The 22,384-nt window shown below is 41.8% G+C and overlaps 1 protein-coding gene across 1 annotated transcript in view; it reads left to right on the forward strand.

Moving 5' to 3' along the window:
* LOC134798858 (uncharacterized) overlaps positions 1–22,384 on the forward strand; it is a 106,230-nt gene that overhangs the window by 11,071 nt on the left and 72,775 nt on the right. The window contains exon 3 of the mRNA XM_063771249.1: positions 501–597. Coding sequence (XP_063627319.1) covers positions 501–597 — 97 coding nt within the window. The remainder of the gene's footprint in view (positions 1–500; positions 598–22,384) is intronic.

Here is a 22,384-nt window from a genome sequence, read left to right on the forward strand (position 1 = left end):
CATAGGTATATTACTTGTCTATTATTAGGTACCTACACATGTGTTACATGAAGACGTGATGCACGCTCCACGACATATTCCGTTATTATCAGTGAATAGTCACTGGACGTTGTATGGCAAATTGGCAATAAATTGTCTTGTCCGGTCACGATCGACACGTGAGTGAAAATAATTGAGCATTGTAATGTGAAACTCTAATTTCAAGAGTGTCAAGTTTCCTACAGACTTCTATTGTTGCGTATTATGCTACAGATTTAATATTTACATTTGTACTTATTGTCTGTACCCAAGGTGATAGAGTCGGACCAAGCTAAGTTTTTCTGCCACGTGCAACGTCAAGTACCTATGGCAGTTCTATGGGTTACCTATGTATTGTTCACGGAGGGATCTAACGTAGATTGTAGATACCCCAAAAGGCGAACCATAGGGCATTTAATGTACCAGTGAACCAATCAAAGCTTATATCACGTTGCAGAGTCTTACATAAACTTTTCCTGCAGACCCCGAACTGGATTTCCTGACGTTCCCGGCCGTGTCGCCCCGCCGCTCGCTGCAAGCGTTTGGCACCCGACCAAGCAGACCCGCGCTGTTCATAACGTAAGTCAATTTTGTGCCTAAAAGGCCTTGCACATTGTCCAACGCGGCGTTATTGTCCTAACTTATGCCTGGAGCTCCTGAAGGATCAATATCGTTTAAATTCTGCGGGTAAACGCAGCGGTTGACAGCGGTGCGCGAGCTTGAGACTTGTTAGATGTTGAGAAAAAAGTAAGAAAAGATCCTATGCGTTGTTGGAAAGCGTAGAGCAAAGGTTTGTTGTATTCAAGTTTGGATGAAAATAATCATTCGTCTGATCTAGGGTTGCTAGATGGTTGGGATTTGGCGGGATTCTCCCGATTTTTAACATGTGTTCCCGATTCCCGACAAAGTGAAAATTGTCCCGAAAAACAGCTTCACGTTATAAAACAATAATTTCAAGTTCCGAACTGTCGTCGAGCGAGCGAGCGACCCGCGTTGATAATACATAATAATATATGTAGATAATGAGAAGACATTTTTTTGTATGTTCAAGATCTCAAAGAATTTATACTATTTTTATTTAAAAACGTCTATGGACAGAGCAGCTGACGTAGTGCCCATAATGTAAAATATCGTTGTTTTTAATACTTTAATTTGAATGTTTTTGTTCCCGACTTAAGTCCCAAAATCTCGAAATATTGATATTTTTTCCCGATAATAGCGCCTTTCGATCTGGCAACCCTAGTCTGATCCCAACCTGCACCTCACGATAGGACCACACCGTCATACCAGACCTCACCTCCTGTGATTTTCTGGCGTTCCTGGCCATAGCGACGCGATGCGGATCTTATCATCGTGAGACATACATTTGACGTAAGAGATGAATATTTCTACTCATTACTTCTACTCGTCAATTTTCTTACAAATCCATCATGACACGATGCATCTTGAGTACGGTACGCATACCTATGCCGAGGCCCAGAGCTTATTAACCGACTTCAATTTCATAGAAGGAGGAGGTTCTGTATTCGGTTGTGGCTATTTTTTTTTTTTTTTTTTTCTATGTACGTTCACCGATTACTCCGACATCCGTAGTCCGATTTGAGTAATTCTTTTTTTGTTTGAAAGGAGCTACCTCCGAGTTGGTCCCATTTTAATTTGGTTCTGTTCTGATGATGGGTTCCATGAGGAATTGAGGGAACTCCTCAATTTTTAAAGGCACATGCATGGTGTTTTGGGCGTTTTCTTAAGCAACTCGAGCATTTTCTCCTGAAAACCACCAATTTGATGAAGTAGACCTGATGATGATGATTATTTTGATGATAATGATGATGATTTCTTTAAATGTAAGTATGTTCAGCGATTACTCCGGCACCTGTGATCCGATTTGAGTAATTCTTTTTTTGTTTGGAAGAAGTTACCTCCAAGGTGTTTCCGTATTATTTTTGGTTCTGGTCTGATGATGGAATCCATGAGGAATTGAGGGAACTCCTCAATTTTTAAAGGCACGTGTTAAGTGATTTCGGGGTTTTCTAAAGTAACTCGAGCATTTGCTTCCGAAAACCACCAATTTGATGTACTGCAACTGTAGCCTTACCACGAGTTTGACATTGACACATTCGCTAACGTCTTATGCATCTAAATGTAACTTTTTATGCATCTCGCTCACACTAAGGTTAGTACGAGCGAGATGCATAGGAAGCAAGTTACAAACATGCTAGCGAATATATCAATGTCAAACTCGTGGTAAGCTGGTAAGGCTACTGATCGGGGATTAGGGTTAGGAGTTAAGGGGTCAGGGATTAAGGGGTCGGGGAATGGCGGTTGAAGGGTTGCTGGTTCAGGATCGAGGGGTTCCTGGATCAGGGGTTGATGTGCGTTGTGTGAGGTTGAGTGATCGGGGGGCTGAGGGATTGGGTCAGTGGCGGGGCGGGCGGATGGATTTAGTTGACAGGAATTATAAATTCCTAGACGGACTCGAGAAAATTTCTGGTTCAGGGTCGAGGGGTTCCTGGATCAGGGGTTGATGCGCTGTGAGGTTGAGTGATCGGGGCGTAGAGGGATTGGGTCAGTGGCGGGGCGGAGGATGGATTTAGTGTAGTAGTGACAGGAATTATAATTTCCCAGACGGACTCGAGAAAATTCCAGATTACATATTTATTAAAGAAATAGGTACACGAATTTAGTGTTAAACATGATCTTGTTTTTCATTCATGTGTCGCGCTCTTAACAATGCGTTAAAACTAAAAATGGAAAAATAAAAACTTTTTACAAAAAAAAGCAAACCGACTTCAAAAAGGATGAAATAAAATATTATCCTTTTTGAAGTCTATGCGTTACCAACTGATATGTTTGAAGTCGGTGCCAAGCCAAGTAGTAACAATACCAGTCAAAAATAATCAGCTTTATGGCTATAAATCCCATTAGAACTGTACTAATTAGGGCGAGCGAAGCGAGCCCTATCACTATTCGACAATCTATGCATTCTTGTGGTACACTTTACGGAAAAACTATCACACTGTTAGCTTTGAGATTTAACATAGTAATTTAAATTCATGTCTAGATGTGTTATCAAACATAAAAATATCATTTTATAAACATAAAAAATAAATAAAAGGGTCAATAATGTGTATTACTACTAACGCCATCTGTTGACCTAATGTTAGTTATTTATTTTCCTAACAGATGGCGTTAGTAGTAACAAGGTTAAAGGTTGTTCCGTTAAAAATGCGCTGGGTTTTTGGCTCAGTATAATTGGGTAATTGACTACTAGTCAAATGAGTTTCTTTTTCCGGACTGTCAAAACGGTATGCTACTAAGGAATTTACATGAAACACTAGCATGAGACGTCACAATCAAATTACCTACTCTTTATAGTTTTATACGGGATTTAAAATAGAAATGTGACTAAAAATAACTGCTATCTACGTTTATTAATCTTCTGGTGCTTTATTTCATGCATGGTGTACAGTCAAATACCCTATTAGTAATAATAATTAATTATGAGTGAATACGTGACTATTTTTTTTATTGAATCTTTTTTTTATATACCACATCGGTGGCAAACAAGCATACGGCCCGCCTGATGGTAAGCAGTCACCGTAGCCTATGGACGCCTGCAACTCCAGAGGTGTTACATGCACATTGCCGACCTTTTAAAAACCTGTACACTCCTTTTTTGAAGAACCCCATACTGTAGACCCTCGGGAAAACCTCGGAAGGGAGCTCATTCCACAGCCGGAACGTCCGCGGGAGGAAATTCCTCTTAAATCGCACAGTACGCGACCATTTAGGTTCTAGGGTGTGAGGATGAACACCCTGCCGACGACGAGCGGTGCGGTGATAGAAAGCGGTCGTTGGCATCATGTCAAATAGTTCCTCAGAGCACAGCCCATTGTACAAGCGGTAGAACACACACAAGGAAGCAAAATCTCTCCTTAGACTTAAAGGTTCAATACCGCTTGTGAGTTTGGGATCATCGACGATTCTTACAGCGCGCCTTTGGACTGAGTCGAAGGGTCCAAGCTGGCATCCAGGTGCTCCTGCCCAAAGGTGACAGCAGTACTCCATATGGGGTCTGATCTATAATCGTTTTTACTACTATGTCGGTTAAAATCACACGTGACTGCTTTCGATATTGAGGCAATAATGCAGCAGTGGCGGCGCGTCAAACATATCCATAGGCAAGCCGGGGCTAATTTGGCTTACATATATTTCCTTAACAACTATGCTCCAACGTCCAAAAACAGGCAAGCCGGTGGGAATCGGCTTTTATGGACGCGCCGCCACTGTAATGAAGTTGGCAGTAATATATCGCAGTCGGCAGCAGTATTGCAGCGCGATATTATTACTTCCTTACTGTTTCAAATGCCAAAATCGGTTTCGCTGCCAGGGTTTTTGACATTTGAGGCAATAATGTAGTCGGCAGTAATATTGCAGTCAGCAGCAGTACTGTAGTGCGCAAATGTCGAAATCGATATCGCTGCCAGGATTTATGATATCTGCGGTAGTAATGCAGTCGGCAGTAATACTGCAGTTGGCAGCAGTATCGCAGGGCTTTTATGGACGTATAGCAAGCTATGGCTATTGGTGTATCAGAAGGTTTGTAGTAGTAGAAGTGAAAAACTTGTTGGTATGTACAAGAATGATAATTTATTTACAAAACTCACGGTATTTATACACAATTTGAGAAAAGCAAGAAAGAGACGTATTTACAATAGAGTGAGATGGAGATATACGGTGCGCGGGCGCGTGCCAGAGCGAGAGCGCGCGCGTGCCACTGCGCAGGCGCGGCGCGTGCCGCGCTGGAATAAAACTGAGTTGGCCGCCGGCGCCAGCCCTTTCGCTCGCCGGCCGCCGTGGAGTAAACATCGCGTCGTCGGATCGCCGTGCCTCGCTTCGCTGCTACGCGCTCGCTGATTGGAAGACACGACGAGATCGACGAGGATGCTGCAGGCTCCGGATATTAAACTGTCCTTCTCGGGACAATATAAAACTGCTCTTCTCAGAGCACGCAAACTGCCCTTATCAGGGCGACGTAAAATGTTCTTCTCAGAGCAACATAAAACTGCCCTTGTCAGGGCACGTCCTGTTTCTCTGTTTAATCGCAGAGTGTCAGTCGATCGCAACTGTTCTTATCAGAACAATTCTGTGTTTCTGTTAAAACACATGATGTCAATCGAGTGTTCCCACAGGGTTCCCCCTCAAGCGAAGCGTACCGGCAGGCGAATAGTGCGGCCTCGGCGTGTTGTGCTCGTGCTTGTAGGTACTTGCGTGGTCGTGGTTGCGTCTGGTTCATCTCTTCGTTTCAGGATGCCTTTTTTCTGTTGTTGGTTGTTGTTGTTTTGTTGTGATGTCGGTAAACTCGGTGGTACAGTCGGTTGCGAAGTTTTGTTCGATGTTGTAGCTGTAGGCATTTTCGTTGCGATCGTTGTGCTCGTCGTTGTAGGTATGTTAGGCGTTTTCGTTGAACTCGTAGCTGTAGGTATATTTGTTGCGGTCGTTAAGGTTGTAGGTATGTCCGTTGTACTCGTAGGTGTTTCTTGCTCGGTGTCTGCGATGATGAATGCGGGTTTTAAGCGGTCGATCGAAATATTCATCTGGCGATTAGGTAGCTGCAGAGTGAATATTTTGTCGTTGCGTTTTAGTACTCGGTAGGGTCCGTCGTAAGGTGCTTGTAGCGGCTTCTTTACGGCGTCAACTCGTACGAATACTTGTTCGCAGGTTTGAAGGTCACGATGCACGAAGATAGGTTTCTTGTTGCCATGCGGGATCATTGCTGTCGGTGTTAGGCTGTGTATGGTCGCTCGTAGTTTTTCCACGAAGTCGGAGTCCATGGTGACGTCATCGCGCGTAGGTAGTAACAGTTCGCCGGGTAGTCGTACACTGCAGCCGTAAGTGAGTAGGGCTGGGCTTACACCGGTGTCTGTGCGTAGTGCGGCTCGTAGTCCAAGTAGAACGCTAGGTATTGTGTCGATCCATGACTTGTCGTTCTGTAGCCTGGCCTTGAGTGCGGCCTTGAGACTTCTGTGGAACCTTTCAATCATACCGTTCGCTTGGGCATGGTACGGCGTAGTTCGGGTTCTTTCGATGCCGAGTAAGCGGGTGAGTGACGCAAATACTCGACTCTCGAATTGCCATCCTTGGTCGGTCGTGATGGTAGCGGGGCAGCCGAAGCGGGAGATCCAGCCTTCGTATAGAGCTTTAGCGACGTCTTCGGCGGTGATCTCGCATAATGGTGTCACTTCGGGCCATCTGGTTGCGCGGTCAATCATAGTGAGTAGGTATCTGTGTCCGCTGGCGGCAGTAGGTAGCGGTCCTACAAGGTCGACGTGTATATGCTCGAACCTTGTAGTTGGCGGGAAACTTGAAATAGGGCTTGCAGTGTGTCGCTGGATTTTCGCACGTTGGCAGTGAACGCAGACTTTTGCCCATTTGCCTACATCGGCATTTAATCCGGGCCAAAAGTAGCGTTGAGCGACGAGTTTGCGTGACGTTCTAATTCCAGGATGACTTATGTTGTGTACTGCGTTGAAAGCGGCACGGCGATGCTCTTCGGGTACGTAAGGTCGTAAGTGCGGCGTCGATGTTTCGCAGTAGAGTTTGACTGTAGTTCCGGGAATTGTGACTTGTTTCATCGATAGGTTGTCTTGCTGTGCGAGTGATCGGATGGTGTCGCTATCTCGCTCTTGCGCTCTTGCTAGTTGTTCGTAGTCGATAGGAGATGGACATGCGATGGCTTCGATGCGAGATAGGGCGTCTGCAGCGGCGTTTTGCGTTCCGGGTATGTGTCGTATATCAGTAGTGAATTCACTGATATACAACAGCTGACGGGTGCGGCGCGGTGATTCGTTGTTATTGCTTGTTTTGGTGAATGCGTAGGTGAGCGGCTTGTGGTCGGTGAAAATTATAAGTTCACGTCCTTCGAACATCTTGTAATGAACATCTAAGTTCACGGTCGAATGTGCTGTAGCGGGTCTGGGCGTCGGAGAACTTTTTAGAAAAGTAGCCAAGTGGTTGCCAAGCTTCGTTCACGAATTGGTTTAGCGATGCTCCCGCGGCTCTGTCGCTCGCATCGCTAAATATTGCTAGCGGGGCGTGGTGGGAGGGGTGCGCGAGCAAAGCGGCGTTTTGGATGCTCGCTTTGCACGCGTCGAAAGCTTCTTCAGCTTCGCCGTCCCAGCTGATTTCGGTCTTGTCGCGCTTCTTCGCATTGTGTAGGTATTTGCAGAGTGGTGCTTGAATTTGCGCGGCGTTTTTAATGTTTTCGCGGTAAAAATTCAGCATGCCGAGGAATCTTCGCAGCTCATCGATGTTTTTCGGCTTAGGGTAGTCGATGATTGCTTGCACTTTCTCGGTAGGTGGTCGTATGCCGTCTTTGCTGACTTCGTAGCCCAGGAACTTGACCGATGGCTGTCCGAATACGCATTTCGACGGGTTTATAGTTATACCGTAGTCTTCGAGTCTGCTTAGTACGGCGCGTAGGTGCTTCTCGTGCGTAGCTTTGTCGGCTGACGCGATAAGTAGGTCGTCAACGAACGGGAACACGAAGTCGAGGTCGCGCAGTACTTCATGTATGAAGCGTTGGAATGTCTGTCCGCAGTTTTTTAGGCCGGGGCACATTCTTGGAAACTCGAATAAGCCGAATGGAGTTATGATGGCGCTCTTCTCGACGTCTTGCTCTGCTATTGGTAGTTGTTGGTAGGCGCGGTTGAGGTCCAAGGTGGAGAATGTTTGTTTGCCGGCGAGTTGGTAGGTAAAATCACGTATGCGTGGGATTGGGTAGCGGTCGGGCTTAGTGATTGCGTTAAGCCGTCGGTAATCGCCACACACACGTAATTCGCCATTCTTCTTCGGTACGACGTGAAGAGGTGATGCCCAAGGGCTTTTGCTTGGTCTGCATAGGCCCTGTTCCATCATGTTGGCAAATTCTTTCTTCACGAGTTCGTAGCGGTGCGGTGCAATCGGACGTGGTCTGCAGTGAAGTGGTGGTCCGGTTGTTTCGATGAAATGCTCGACGTTGTGTTTCGGGCTGAGCTTCATGGAGGTGAGACGAGTTGTACCAGGGTAGTCGGCAAGTATGTTGTGGTACGACTGTTGCACGTCTATACTGCGCACGGTAGGTATGTTTGCGGTACAGAGTTGTGCGTTCGTATATAGTAGGGTTTTGCCGTCGATTAGTCGCCTCCTGGTGATGTCGACTATGATGTGGTGGTAGTCCAGGAAGTCTGCACCGATGATTGGCTTCGATACTGCAGCGATGATGAACTTCCACCGGAATGGTCTGCGTAGGTTGAGATCGAGCTCCAGCGTCTTCTCGCCGTAGGTGGGAATAACTGTATTATTGGCGGCGTACAGTTGAAAGGGTAGGGGTTGCGCCTTCGTGCCGGGTGTTCTTGGCAGGACGGAGATGTTGGCTCCCGTGTCAACCAAGAAAACGAGCTTGCTGGTTCGGTCACGTACGAAGAGGCGGTGAGATCTTGTTGTAACGCCGGTTTCCGCCGCATCCAGCGTTACGTCTAGTTTTCCGCTGTTGATGGTGTTGCCGGTATCGGTTTGAAGCTGCACGGCTGTGCGCATTTCTGAGCGTCCATCCCGAAACGGCGGTGGTAATGGCAATACGGCATCGGCGAGCTTCTGCGGCTGCGTGGGCTTCGGTCTTGCGATTGGTTTCGTGGGCGCGATGGGAAACGGCGGTGCGAGCGGCTGTAGCGTTGATTATAGTTTTCGCGCGGTCTCGAACGGAGCTCGGCGACTTCGAGCGATAGCCGTCTAATCTCGCCGATGAGGTACTGTGCGTCGAGAGCTGGCGTAGACGGTGGAGGTGTTGGTAGCGAAGGTGGTAAGACTGCGGGAGTAGAAACTGCGGCGATTTGGTGCGACGCTGATGTTGGCGTGTGCTCCAACATTTTGTCGGCGAGCAGCGCGAGGTCCTCTAACGTCGTTTTAATTTTGAATGCTTCGCTGACGGTGAGCACGGAGCGTACGTGTGGCGGGAGATGATCAAGCCACATCATCTGTATCGTTGTCTCAGGAAACTTCTCCTTGTTCAGCGTCTTCATCCGTCGTAACAGCTGACTGGGTTTCTGCTCCCCGAGCTCGACTTGGGATAACAGCTTCTTGGTCTGCGCGCTGTTGCTCTCCTCGTACACCGAGATGAGTCTGTTTTTGATGGCGGTGTAGTAATTATCTTCAGGCGGGGAGTAGATGAGGTCGCTGATATTTTGAATATCTTGTTTTTCTAGCTGCGCGATAACCATCTGAGCGAGCTGCGCCTGGCTTCTCTTCAGCTCTGCCGTTGCCGCCTCGAAACTGCAGAACCAGAGTATTGGCTGGTCTCGCCAGAACGGTGGGACGCGCAGGGAGAGTGATATCGCCGCCACATCGTGAGATAGAAGTGCTGCTGCCGGAGATGGGCTGGTGAGGCTGCTGGCTTCTTCCGGGGCGTCGCTTTTTTTTTCATCGTTGGGAGGCATCTTCTTGATTGTGATTCTTCTTGTCCAGAGTCGGTGGTCACCACTATAGCAAGCTATGGCTATTGGTGTATCAGAAGGTTTGTAGTAGTAGAAGTGAAAAACTTGTTGGTATGTACAAGAATGATAATTTATTTACAAAACTCACGGTATTTATACACAATTTGAGAAAAGCAAGAAAGAGACGTATTTACAATAGAGTGAGATGGAGATATACGGTGCGCGGGCGCGTGCCAGAGCGAGAGCGCGCGCGTGCCACTGCGCAGGCGCGGCGCGTGCCGCGCTGGAATAAAACTGAGTTGGCCGCCGGCGCCAGCCCTTTCGCTCGCCGGCCGCCGTGGAGTAAACATCGCGTCGTCGGATCGCCGTGCCTCGCTTCGCTGCTACGCGCTCGCTAATTGGAAGACACGACGAGATCGACGAGGATGCTGCAGGCTCCGGATATTAAACTGTCCTTCTCGGGACAATATAAAACTGCTCTTCTCAGAGCACGCAAACTGCCCTTATCAGGGCGACGTAAAATGTTCTTCTCAGAGCAACATAAAACTGCCCTTGTCAGGGCACGTCCTGTTTCTCTGTTTAATCGCAGAGTGTCAGTCGATCGCAACTGTTCTTATCAGAACAATTCTGTGTTTCTGTTAAAACACATGATGTCAATCGAGTGTTCCCACAGACGCGCCGCCACTGTAATGCAGTTAGCAGTAATATCGCAGTCGGCAGCAGTATTGCAGCGCGATATTATTACTTCCTTACTGTTTCAAATGCCAAAATCGATTTCGCTGCCAGGGTTTTTAACATTTGAGGCAATAATGTAGTCGGCAGTAATATTGCAGTCAGCAGCAGTACTGTAGCGCGCAAATGTCAAAATCGATATCGCTGCCAGGATTTATGATATCTGCGGTAGTAATGCAGTCGGCAGTAATACTGCAGTTGGCAGCAGTATCGCAGGGCTTTTATGGACGCGCCGCCACTGTAATGCAGTTAGCAGTAATATCGCAGTCGGCAGCAGTATTGCAGCGCGATATTATTACTTCCTTACTGTTTCAAATGCCAAAATCGATTTCGCTGCCAGGGTTTTTGACATTTGAGGCAATAATGTAGTCGGCAGTAATATTGCAGTCAGCAGCAGTACTGTAGCGCGCAAATGTCAAAATCGATATCGCTGCCAGGATTTTTGATATTTGCGGTAGTAATTAATGCAGTCGGCAGTAATACTGCAGTTGGCAGCAGTATTGCAGGGCGATATTACTGTTTGAATCACGGGCGTAGCCAGGTTTTAGTATCGGGGGGGGGGTTCAAGAAAAAAAAACGACTAAAAGTACATAAAATAACCCTTACACAAGAAAAATATTAGAGACTAGCTGTGCCCGCGGTTCCGCCCGCGTGGAATTCTGTCTGTGTCAGTAAGCGGCTAATTTCTAATCCTAATTTCTCTCCCTCTCCCCTGGAGGCGGAACTTGAAGTAAAGTTGACAGATGGATATGCTAGAGGACAGGTAGACCAGATAAAATATTTTAGGCCCTTATTATAATTTTACACGTGATTTTAACGACAGAGTAGGTGTATATCGGACGATACAGTAAGGTATACGCACGCGAGCGAAAGCGAAGCGGCCTGCCTGGCTAGAGCGCCACTCACCGTGGTCTTCTTCAGACTCCTGAGGAAGAGCGCGTGCCGTTTGTAACCTCAATGCGTTGCGAGACTTTCGCGAATGATTCGATTTTTTTTCGGGAAGGCATGAAAATGGGTATAAAATGCGAGTCCCAAATCGTTTGACTCCGCAAACGACCAGTGCCGGATTAAGATATTTTGATGCCCTAAGCATTTCTAGACCATGGTGCCCCCTCTCCCTAGGGTCATCAAGATTACATTGAATTTTTTTGGTAAATTGAGTGACGTTCATTGCCGCCTTCGAGCAACACCGGCTTCCGACACATCGGAAGGGAGGGGCCCAAGCGATATCTCACCGTACAAATCTTTCTGCCATTTTTCGCGGGGGGAAAGGTGCACACAGTCGCACTTCTCACACACTTACATACAAAATCCAATCTGTAATGACGACACAAATACATAGAAAATGACACACGTCAAAGACAAATCTTGCAAACCTCGATCTCTTTTTGTGTACGGACGAGTGACAAGTGTCACAACACGCACACTAACACATTTTCGTTGAAGTATGTTATTGTATTCTGAGAGATGAGAAGTCGGATTTGTCGCTCGACCGATCCGCAATTTGTACTGAGCGAGCAAAATCGATAAATCCAACAATTACATGAGACTAAAATATAATAATTGTGTTTCAATGTAATTAAACGTTTGATATGTAAAAAAAATATTACATGTGAAATGTAACACTTTCTTTTTGTAAATTTGATGTCCCCGACCTCTTTTTATAACAAAAAACCGAGCAAACAGGCATTTTTGTGCAGCAGTGTTCACGCGCGCGTCTGGACTCGGTCTAGTGAAAAATCCAAGTGCAACTAGTTTTATTACCCGCGCTAGATTAGATTGACGCGCTAATCTTGTACCTCGGCAGAGGGGAAATAGTGCGAATGCCGCCTCCCTTCCGTGTTGCTCGAAGATTGCCGCATTACAGCTGAGAATGGAAATCAGTCATATCATTTTATCACGAAAATTGACAGTGCCGTAGCAGTAACTTTGCAACAGAGTACCTAATGCTGCTGTAGTCGCCATATCTTAGAATGTAATTGAAAACGCGAGCGGAGCGAGCGCGAAAATTTTTCGATATAAAAACGCAATTTGATAGACAGTTGTACATTTTTACTTTTTAGTATGGAAATCAGTCACATAATTTTATCACGAAAATTGACAGTGCTGCAGCAGTAACGTAGCAACAGAGTAATGCTGCTGCAGTCGCCACCCGAAAGTCACCTTTGTCATATCTTAGAAAGTAATTGATGCGATCCGATAATCGACGATGGCGGAGAAATCCAAAATCCAAACCACCGTATACTATAGGTAATAGTTAGTAATCAATGAAATATGCCGCACGCCTGTTCTTATTTTAATTCTATGAATGTTAATATTCTGAACTTTTCGGGGGGGGGTTTGAACCCCCAAAACCCCTCCCCTGGCTACGCCCGTGGTTTGAATTGCCAAAATCGATGTCGCTGCCAGGGTTTTTGACATTTGCGGTAGTAATGCAGTCGGCACACTCGGCAGTAGTATTGCAGCGCGCAAATGTCGAAATCGATATCACTGCCAGGAGTTTTTAATTAATATTATTTACATTTGCAGTAATATAGTCGGCAGTAATATCGCAGTCGGCAGCAGTATTGCAGTGCGATATAACTGCCTTACTGTTTAAATGTCAAAATGGATGTCGCTTTCCACTCTGGACGACCGGCTAAAGCAAGACAGAGGTAGAGGGCCCTTTTTATCCATATCGGGTGGCAGAACTTCTCACTTCCCAGGAGCAGTGGGAATGTTTCTTCCCAGCAGCTCTCCGCAAACTGCCCTGCGTTGACTGATTGTGCTGGTCTATCAGCAGGCGATGGGGTCGTCAGTGTCGTCACATCGCTACGCCCATATTCATGTCTACCCATCAAGAACCTATAGGTGCTCCGGACATTTGTAAGGCGTGCGCGGAGTTTAAGCCAACACGTGGGGCCCTTTTGACATTTTAATGAGATGTAGTAGTACTCGTAGTAGTAGTAGTAAAACACTTTATTGTACAAAAAGAAACATAAAACATGAAAAAACACACACAGTTTTATAGTACATAGGCGAATGTATCTCTTTCAGGGATCCATTCCAGTTAACCTTTGAGCAATTGAAGAGAAAGAGAGGAGAGAACGGTAGAGTTAAAAGCTGTACTAAACGGCATTAAAATATGAGATGTTTTGGATACATCGAAATATAGATATGGTTCCCTTATAATAGATTACGTAATGTTAAACACTCATGTATTGAAATGTAGGAAACAAGAATATATTTGTACGAGGAATTTAATGTAAGTAGGTACCTATTGATATAATATAATACAAACAGTCTGAAAATGATTTGGGGTATTAATTATATTCAGAAGCCCTTCTTCTTCATCTCGTGTCGATGGTTTCGTATTTCATATTAAGCGGGACCAGAAGGTAGCGACGGACAGAAGCCCTTACTCGTATATCACATCATATCCTTTTTAGAGTTCCGTACCTCAAAAGGAAAAATACGGAACCCTTATAGGATCACTTTGTTGTCCGTCCGTCCGTCTGTCTACTAAGACCTTTTATCTCGGGAACGCGTGGATGTATCGAGTTGAAATTAAAGCATAAGGTCCTAAAAGCTGTAAACAATTCAAACTTCTAAGTTATCGGAAAAAAAGATACTTGTCCGGTTTTTTAAGATGAGTCTCTTATTAAACTACCTTAGTAATTATAACTATATAGGTAGAAAAACTCCGCGAGCCTTATAAAGCTCTGCTTTTTGCTAGTAACTATTACAAATGTGTAAGTAATTCTGTCTGCCTCTTTGTCGCCTTTTCATGGCTAAACAACTGAACCGCTTTAGGTGAAATTTGGCAAGAAGGTAAATTTCTTGAATTGTTTTATATTTTGAAATGTAGTCCTCTGGATAAGGGACGGGAAATTACTCAGTCCCAATCTCACACTTGCGTGCTATAGACTGTTCGAGCATTAGTAAGAAATGCTCTTTAAAAAATACGACGGAAAAAAATGCATTGGATTTCCACTAATGTGCCGACAAACATGGTACAGACTGCGCCAAGAAGGTTTGATCGTGTGTTCTGAGGTGTGTTCTTAGATACAATCGACGTCAAAGATATGTTTACACTTTTGCACCTTACACCTTTGTTATAAGGCGAAAAGTGTAACCATATTTTTAACGTCGACTGTACCTACAGAAAGTATGTTCATTGTCGTCGTGTAAGGCAATCCAACGTAGGTACATCCTTATCGAATCGCACCAAAATCATGGTATGCTTCAAAATTTGGCTTGGCACCGACTTCAAACATATCAGTTGGTAACGCATAGACTTCAAAAAGGATAATATTTTATTTCATCCTTTTTGAAGTCGGTTTGCTTTTTTTTGTAAAAAGTTTTTATTAGATAATACAAACGGTTCCGATATCGTTTCGGAGAATGTGAAAAGGCTTTAAAATCCAAGTGAACCTAGAACAATAAAATGCCTTACCGATTCTAGTTTTTATGTTTCTAGTAATAAAGCTTATAATTGTGTGTTTAAATTGAAGGTTTGTTCTGGCTCTCATAGATATGGAAAATCTTGCTAGGACAGGTGCAACACTAGCACATGCCAATGGGTATAAAATTGAAATCAAGTTAATAATGTGAACGTTTTTGTTCGATTTGTGAATGGTATTGAACTGGAAAAGCACAGACTTAAAAGTGATTTTCAACATTATCTTTGGACTCATTTTGTCTAGAAAAGGTGACAAAAGACGACTGCTGTGGCTACCATTTGATAAATACCTACTACCTATATTTTTTATCAAACTACAGACCATAGAAAATTTATTTACAAAATTGGACATTTCTTTTGAATAGCGATATCATTACGAATTACGAGTGGTAGCCAAAGCCACGTGTTCTGTCTTTGTCTCGAGTCATATTGAGCACATGAAATAAGTTATATACGTACGTATTTGTAAAAATGAATTATCAAAATCAATTCATGATTAGCGGAGTAGCAATCTATATTTATTCGTGTAACAAACATACAGTCGAATTGATAATCTCCTCCTTTTACAATTTTTATAGCAGTCAAAATAAAATTTAATACCTAGTGGTCTTGGATGACTCACGCTAGACCGGGCCGGGCTCGGGCCGAGGCGTCCGACATGTCATTTTCTATGACGGCTGATCGCTGATCGTGATCACGTGGTGCTTTCCATAGCAAACGAAGCGCCGGAAGCTCCGGCCCGGCCCCGTCATCCTTTAATCTCAACAATTTCACAAATTTTAGTTATGGTTAGGTAAATGTGCCTAATACGGACCATTGCGCACGTACAGGGCATATATAAAGTACAAATCATACATAACAATCAATTACATTTTACCCATTCATTATAAGTACAAAACGTTTTTTTCCTCCTGTATCTACTAGCAACGTAACAATATAGTGAGATAAAATATATCAAACACATATTGAGTCAGTTAACAGTGAATAAGTATGAGGTGTTATGTGACAGGTTAGAAGTTACAAGGGCTCGTAACGAGTGTATATTTATCTTGTGCCACAATAGAAGCCTTACACTTTCCTTCTAGTTATTGGATACACAATGGTTATGTTAACATGGAGTAATTTTCAAATCTACTGAAAAACCGCGATACTCGCGTATGTGTCCTTACTTTACAACATTTTATTTATTTAACTTGCCATCTTAGGTAGGCCGAAACAAAATTGCCGCCACTTTTTCTGTCATTCATATGATTGCAATCAATATTATGCGCAATGCACCACCGCGCATGGTTCCCTAGGCTGACTCAACCATCATGCAAAAAGTAACCCTAACTCTTGAAGCGAAAGCACAATTTCCTTTAGATTTCTGCGCCTAGCCCAGATGACAGCGCGATGGTTTGTTAGGGACAGTGTGTATGTGATTCTTGTTGTGAACGCGGAATTTTGTAGAGTGTAACGTATTACAAGTGTCAAGTTTAACAAAAAACGTATTTAATCTTCACCAAATACGTAATATTGTCGTTTCAGTGATTACTGATTACATTTGTTACATTGAGCTGTGCTTACCGATTTTCAGTTGTTTAGTTTTGTAGGGCGTTTTTCATTTGTTTAATTTAATGAGTGTTTATGAGAGAAATATTGATTGCGTATTACAACACCTACTAAAGCTGAGAGAAAGATTAGTGTCAAGGATGTTTTGGCAAAACCGGCGTGATAGATATAAGTAATATACTTAATACGTTACACTACCTGCGTGCGCACGGAAAGGAGCCTTTTGCCTACATTCGTAAAAAATATGATAAAATTTCCGATAATTCATTACTGAATGAAATGTGTGTGTACGTGTGTAAACATACGTGTAGTATATTATACCTTATATTTAAATGACATTAATAATAATAGTAGGTACCTATATTACGATAGAAGTGCAAAAAGTACGAAATTCGTAACGAGTGGCGATAAATTAAAACACGACAGAAGGGAGTGTTTTAAATCGACACGAGTTGCGAATTACCTTTTCGCACGTGTATTGTATAACGTTTTACAGTACATATGGCCCTAAAAATTTTCGACACACGCACTACGCACGTATAGTGCTATTAGTTACCCCACTAGGGCGATAAATTAGCACCATATGTAGGTACTGTAAAATTGTAAACCATAGGATAACTTGACTAGGCAAAATATCGCTTAATTTTTTTTTTCCGTAGGTACATAATGTATTAATTTAATTTAATGAACTAACATGTAATTTTTTTTAAATAAACAACCGTACCTACAGGTAACACCTCAGTTCAATTAACTGCAAATTCTAAATTTAACAGTTTAAAAAAAGCTTAATTTTATTATTTGTGTACTCATGAATTTTGTGAAGACACTGCGGTTTGAATTTTATTGTAAAAAAAATGGAGTATTCTCTGAAATGAACTCAACTTTATAGCTTTGGAACTCTAACAAATTAAAAAGAACTTAAGTTTCGTCTTAAGCAGAATAAATATAATAAATAAATAAATAAATATTATAGGACAATTTTACACAGATCAATCTAGTCCCACGGTAAGCTCAATAAGGCTTGTGTTGTGGGTACTAGACGACGTTATACATAATATATAATTATATATAAATACTTATATACATAAAAAACATCCATAACTCAGGAACAAATATTTGTGATAAACACAAATAAATGCCCTTACCAGGATTCGAACCCGGGACCTCCTGCTTCGTAGGCAGGGTCACTACCGACTAGGCTAGGAGGCCGTCAAAAAGCAGAAGACTCTTTGGACTCTATATTCTTCCATGTTAGGTACCAACTTTGACATAACACGTAGGTATCTAAATTGACATTCTTAGATAAAAGATTGAATTGCGAGGCAAACCACTACTGCTATGAGGAAATAACTATTATCGTTATCGAGTTTCAGTTGCCGAGCAGAGTTACAATCAATATCAGATTAATAAACCTATTTAAGGTAAAACTACCTATTACCGGGACTTCTTGATTGTATGTATACATTTAACCATAAAAAATCTGAGTGCATATCGTCGGGTGACAAGCAAAAGTCACTAACTAACACCATTGAAATTATTGGACAATAAACCGTGTTACAAGTGTAATAAAGTGCATTGTTACTTTAATTTTTTGATAGTACTTAGTGACTTTTGCTTGTCACCCGACGATATACTTAATGGGTGTTTTACCCTAGAAAAAGGCAAATGATTAAAAACTGTATTTACCTACCTAGAAATATTTATTTACGAGATTGCTGATTGATCTGTGTTTAACCTAATATTAAACATTGACAGATATCTATATGTATACTATAGCTATATATATTTAGCTTGTGACGTTATTGCAGAGTAGGCACACCAATGAAATAGTTATTTGTTTTACAAGGGGGCAAAGTTGTTGTTTAACCGCTCGTGCTAATATTGATACCCAAGCAAGCGAAAGATTCCAAAATTGAACCACGAGCGTAGCGAGTGGTTCGGAAATGGAATCTTGAGCGTTGCGAGGGTTTCAAAGCACGAGGGTTAAACAAAATTTGCCCCCGAGTGAAACACAAAATTTTTCACCACACCAACCCGAAGCAAATATTAAATGTAAAATATCAAACAAAATCAAACCAAATCAAATCCAAATTAATGTTATTAAATATTTATCATCCAAAATCATCATTTAAAAGTCAATTCTACCAGCAAACATAAGAAAACAACTCAAAATTTGCATTTGATTACTTTGCCTCACATGTGAATAAAATGCAACTTTGCTATCAGTTTTTGAAGTGCAAAGTAAGGCTTTCCGAGCTGGTGTGGTGAAAAGAATTTTAAAGTAACAGTTGAACGAGTGTTATGTGCAAATAATCCAATTGACAATAAACACATATTATGTAATGCGTGTTGTACGGCATCACACTAGATAAAACATAACATTTTATGTTGATACGTAACATATGACTTATATTGTTAATTTAACTAATACTTCAACACATTTAACACGCACACTTTAAGTTAATGTAAATTGCCCAAAAACTTGAGATGGACGAGAGGCACGTGAAACCCTCGGTTAGGGGCTTTTCTGAGTTTTCTGGTTAATTCGGCTTTTATGAGCCTCGGTAGGTAGGTATCCCGGTCTGGAGACTCTTGGAGACTTCATCATAGGTGTCGAGTTAATTTCTCAATCATGGCTGCGAGGGACCGTGACGTCGGTCTTAACCATGTGGGGTGTTATACCTTTAAACATTCTTTTTATTTAAAGCTTTAACAAGAGAATTTTAATAACTTACGATTAAATGCCAATAAACTAAAACTACAAATAAATTAAAATTAACACTAAGATTAAACTTAAGTACCTACCTATAACAAAACAATCATAAATAGAACTCTCCATTCAGCAGCTCCGCCTGCGGCATAGACCCCACGGTGTTTTTGATATTAATGTCATTTAAAACAATTATTTGTATTTGTTTTCTTTAGCATCAGCTCAATAAGTTCTTCCAGTGAAACCAAGTAGTTTTCTATCCAAAGTAATTACATAACTATACAAAATACAATGTGCCGATAACATAAACTAAGATAAATGATGGTCGTGACCCTCCCAAGTGTGGATAGACTCGAGTTGAGTGAAACAAGTGCACATCAAATACCAAGTCATTAGTCGCTTTAGAAGAATATTTCGGTAAGTTAATTAGTAGATTGGTAACTTAATGTTTTCTTGATTAGCGATACGTTCATTAGATTAATTATACTAATATCGTTATTTTCTGTAAGCATCGGTATTTTAGATAGATTTAAATATCTTATGAAAAACAATGTATTTTCATTAACGGCATCAAAGTTGACATGTTATTTAAATAACGATATTTTTATAACTTGATCAAAGCCTGGGTATAACGTTATTTAAAACGGAGTGCGAAAATTGGTTACTTGAGGAACTGAAGTTTTATTTCAGTCAAGCAGGCAGAATTCTTGTTTTTATACTCCAATTTTCGGGCTGTAGTGACTATTGGTATTGATATTTGACATAAACATATGGGCAGTAACAGGTAGGTACAGTTAGCATATAGCGACAGACAAAGTGGATAAATATTGATATACATATTTGACAATATTCTTATTTCTATACTATCAGAGGTGTGTTACTATATTTGACCACTTTGACTGTCACTATCCATTTGTTGCTGACTGTACTCTGTGTGCTAATGCTAACATGGTATTTGGTAGATTAACGTGCTTAACAGATTTTTAATAGCTACTTTGTGTCAATTAAATAATTAACGCAACTTACGACACGAATTTATTAAAGTATTTTTATTTTTTAATTACTTAATTGTTACTTTTGCATTTAACTTACTCACTTTTTTTAAACAAATGTATACTTAATACTTTATATCTTTATCTATAATGTTTGCATGTTTTTTTTTGTCCTAGCCTAGCTACTCGGTACCCGAACTACCAATTACCTTAGAGAGCAGTTAAAATGTAGAGCAATGGCACACCATATTTAGTTCGTGAACTCCCTGTATGAATAAATATTTTAAATATCTAGACTGTAGCATGTGTAACGCCAAAGAATTACCGATGTACTATACCTGAACCCGTTCTAGACCTAGCATTTTTATCGCCTTATGTTTCTAGGTAGCGGCATGGCGTGTATGGAGTATATTTAACCTAAATACCTCGGCTTAGCGGCTTCAGCTTTTTGAGAGCTTATAATGCCAAGGTACTAACTTAGCGCATGTGCATGAATTAGTAGGTTCTTTATTTAATGGTGGAGATTGACTTGTAACAATTGTAACATTTGTAACATGTAATCGTCACATCTCGAGCATTGCAATAGTCAGTGCAGCGAGCAGCTTTCCTCAGTGTTGCATACCTACTTTACTTCCTGTTGGTTTTCTGAACAAAGGTTACAACTTACAATTGTTATATATTAATTTTCAGGTCAAGAAGTGCTTTTCGCTTATTTTGGTTGTACACATCTGAGGCTTGGGCTTGACGTGACTCGACGTTGAAATAAAAAAATGTCAACTAACATATATAAAACAGAAAGTTTTTGAGCTAATCTACCTTTATAGTTGAATTATCGAGAAGATGGAATTGCATTTGTAGTGGTTGTATGCTGATAGTACAAGAAAATAGAAAATTCAAATATAGAATGCCTGTAAACAAACAATACTACTACATATGCAATTCCACGCTCTCGATGATTCAACTATACCACTATTATACATTTGACGTTAACTACCATTTCATTTATAGTGCACTCGTACACAATTTAGATATTTGTACATTTATTTATGCAGTATATTTATTACGTACGTACATATGTGATGTTTGTTTGGCTTGTTACTTTCGACATCAAGTGTATAATAGATAACATATTTTCATTATTAAAGCTAACAATACATATCGATAAACAGTCCAAATAATTGCTATATCACCTGAGTTTCTTGGCTAGAATTCACAAACGTTAACGTCATAATATTTCACATACTCATCGTCAACCTCGTAAAACCCCTGAGTAAAACTCTTAAAGAAAAGTCAGACACTGCAAGAATTAGTGAAACTTGCCAGTTTTATGTTGTTTCAAATGGCACCAATTTTTTTGGTCTGTCAAAGCAAATTTCTTTTTCGGGGAACTCAAATAGCCGAAATTGTATGCCGAAAGAGTCGTGTGTAGGTAGTTATTTCCTGCACTAGGATAATTCCATTCCTATATACATCACGTGCACAAAACGGATGAACGTCTTGTCCCAAGCCTCGTAAGAGTCGTAAGGCTTCCAATTGGGTATTGTCAACGACCCCCAACTTCCGTGACGTTTTTATGAGCACGTTCGAGTAAATCCTAGTCTTTACTGAGTGAGCCTTAATCCTTTTAGCGAGCGACCCTCGCGTGGACGCGAATGGGTCATTTTATTTGTTTTATCCGTTATCAAGGCAGAGGCGATTTTTTAGAGGCCACATCATCTAAACATGTGTTCTAGTTTCATAGGTAATTTCAATGTGTGAGATTTAACGATTGAAGCTTCAGCTCGTAAACGTATTAATGGTTAAAAGGACATGACTACAATTGAAAGCTCGTAAAAATAAAAGCAAGATAACTGCCATTCGCAGCATATAATATAATATGTTTGTCACTTTCGACTTGTGTCACGTTCTGAGGACGTCAATTTACAGGTAGAACACTTTCTTAGGACGCCACATTAGATGTAGGTCACTTTCTGAGTAGGTATCTATGTCACAAAGGTTCACGAGAATGCGGTGAGAAATGTGGAGGAGAACAGCGGGCAGACATACGAAAACATTTTAGTCCAAGCTGCAACGGTGACTTTTTGCTTCGGGTCGTGGCAATTAGACTTAGAAGAATGAGAATTATAAGATTAGAAGAGTTCATAAGAATTAGGCAGATCTTGAAAAATATAGATTTAGTAGACTGAAATGTACTCGTAGGTAGGTACATTTCAGTGAAATACGGTGGTAAGAAAACCCTGGGCTTGTACAGCAGTACATAGGTAAGAACTCTGGTACTCTAAACCGAGATAGTTGAGACAAGACAGCTAGAGAACAGAGACAGGAAGGTAGAGTTGATAAAGCTTATTTTAAACTAGTTAAGATGCGCGTCTAATTCAGCCTTAATTGCTTTCGACCGCTGTATTGGAAAACCGTGAAATTAAAACGAGTAAAAATCACCCCCTTTCCTTCCTTCCTCCTTCAAAATCTT

This window comes from Cydia splendana, chromosome 17 (assembly GCF_910591565.1).
Source record: "Cydia splendana chromosome 17, ilCydSple1.2, whole genome shotgun sequence".
In the NCBI taxonomy this organism is placed as follows: domain Eukaryota; kingdom Metazoa; phylum Arthropoda; class Insecta; order Lepidoptera; family Tortricidae; genus Cydia; species Cydia splendana.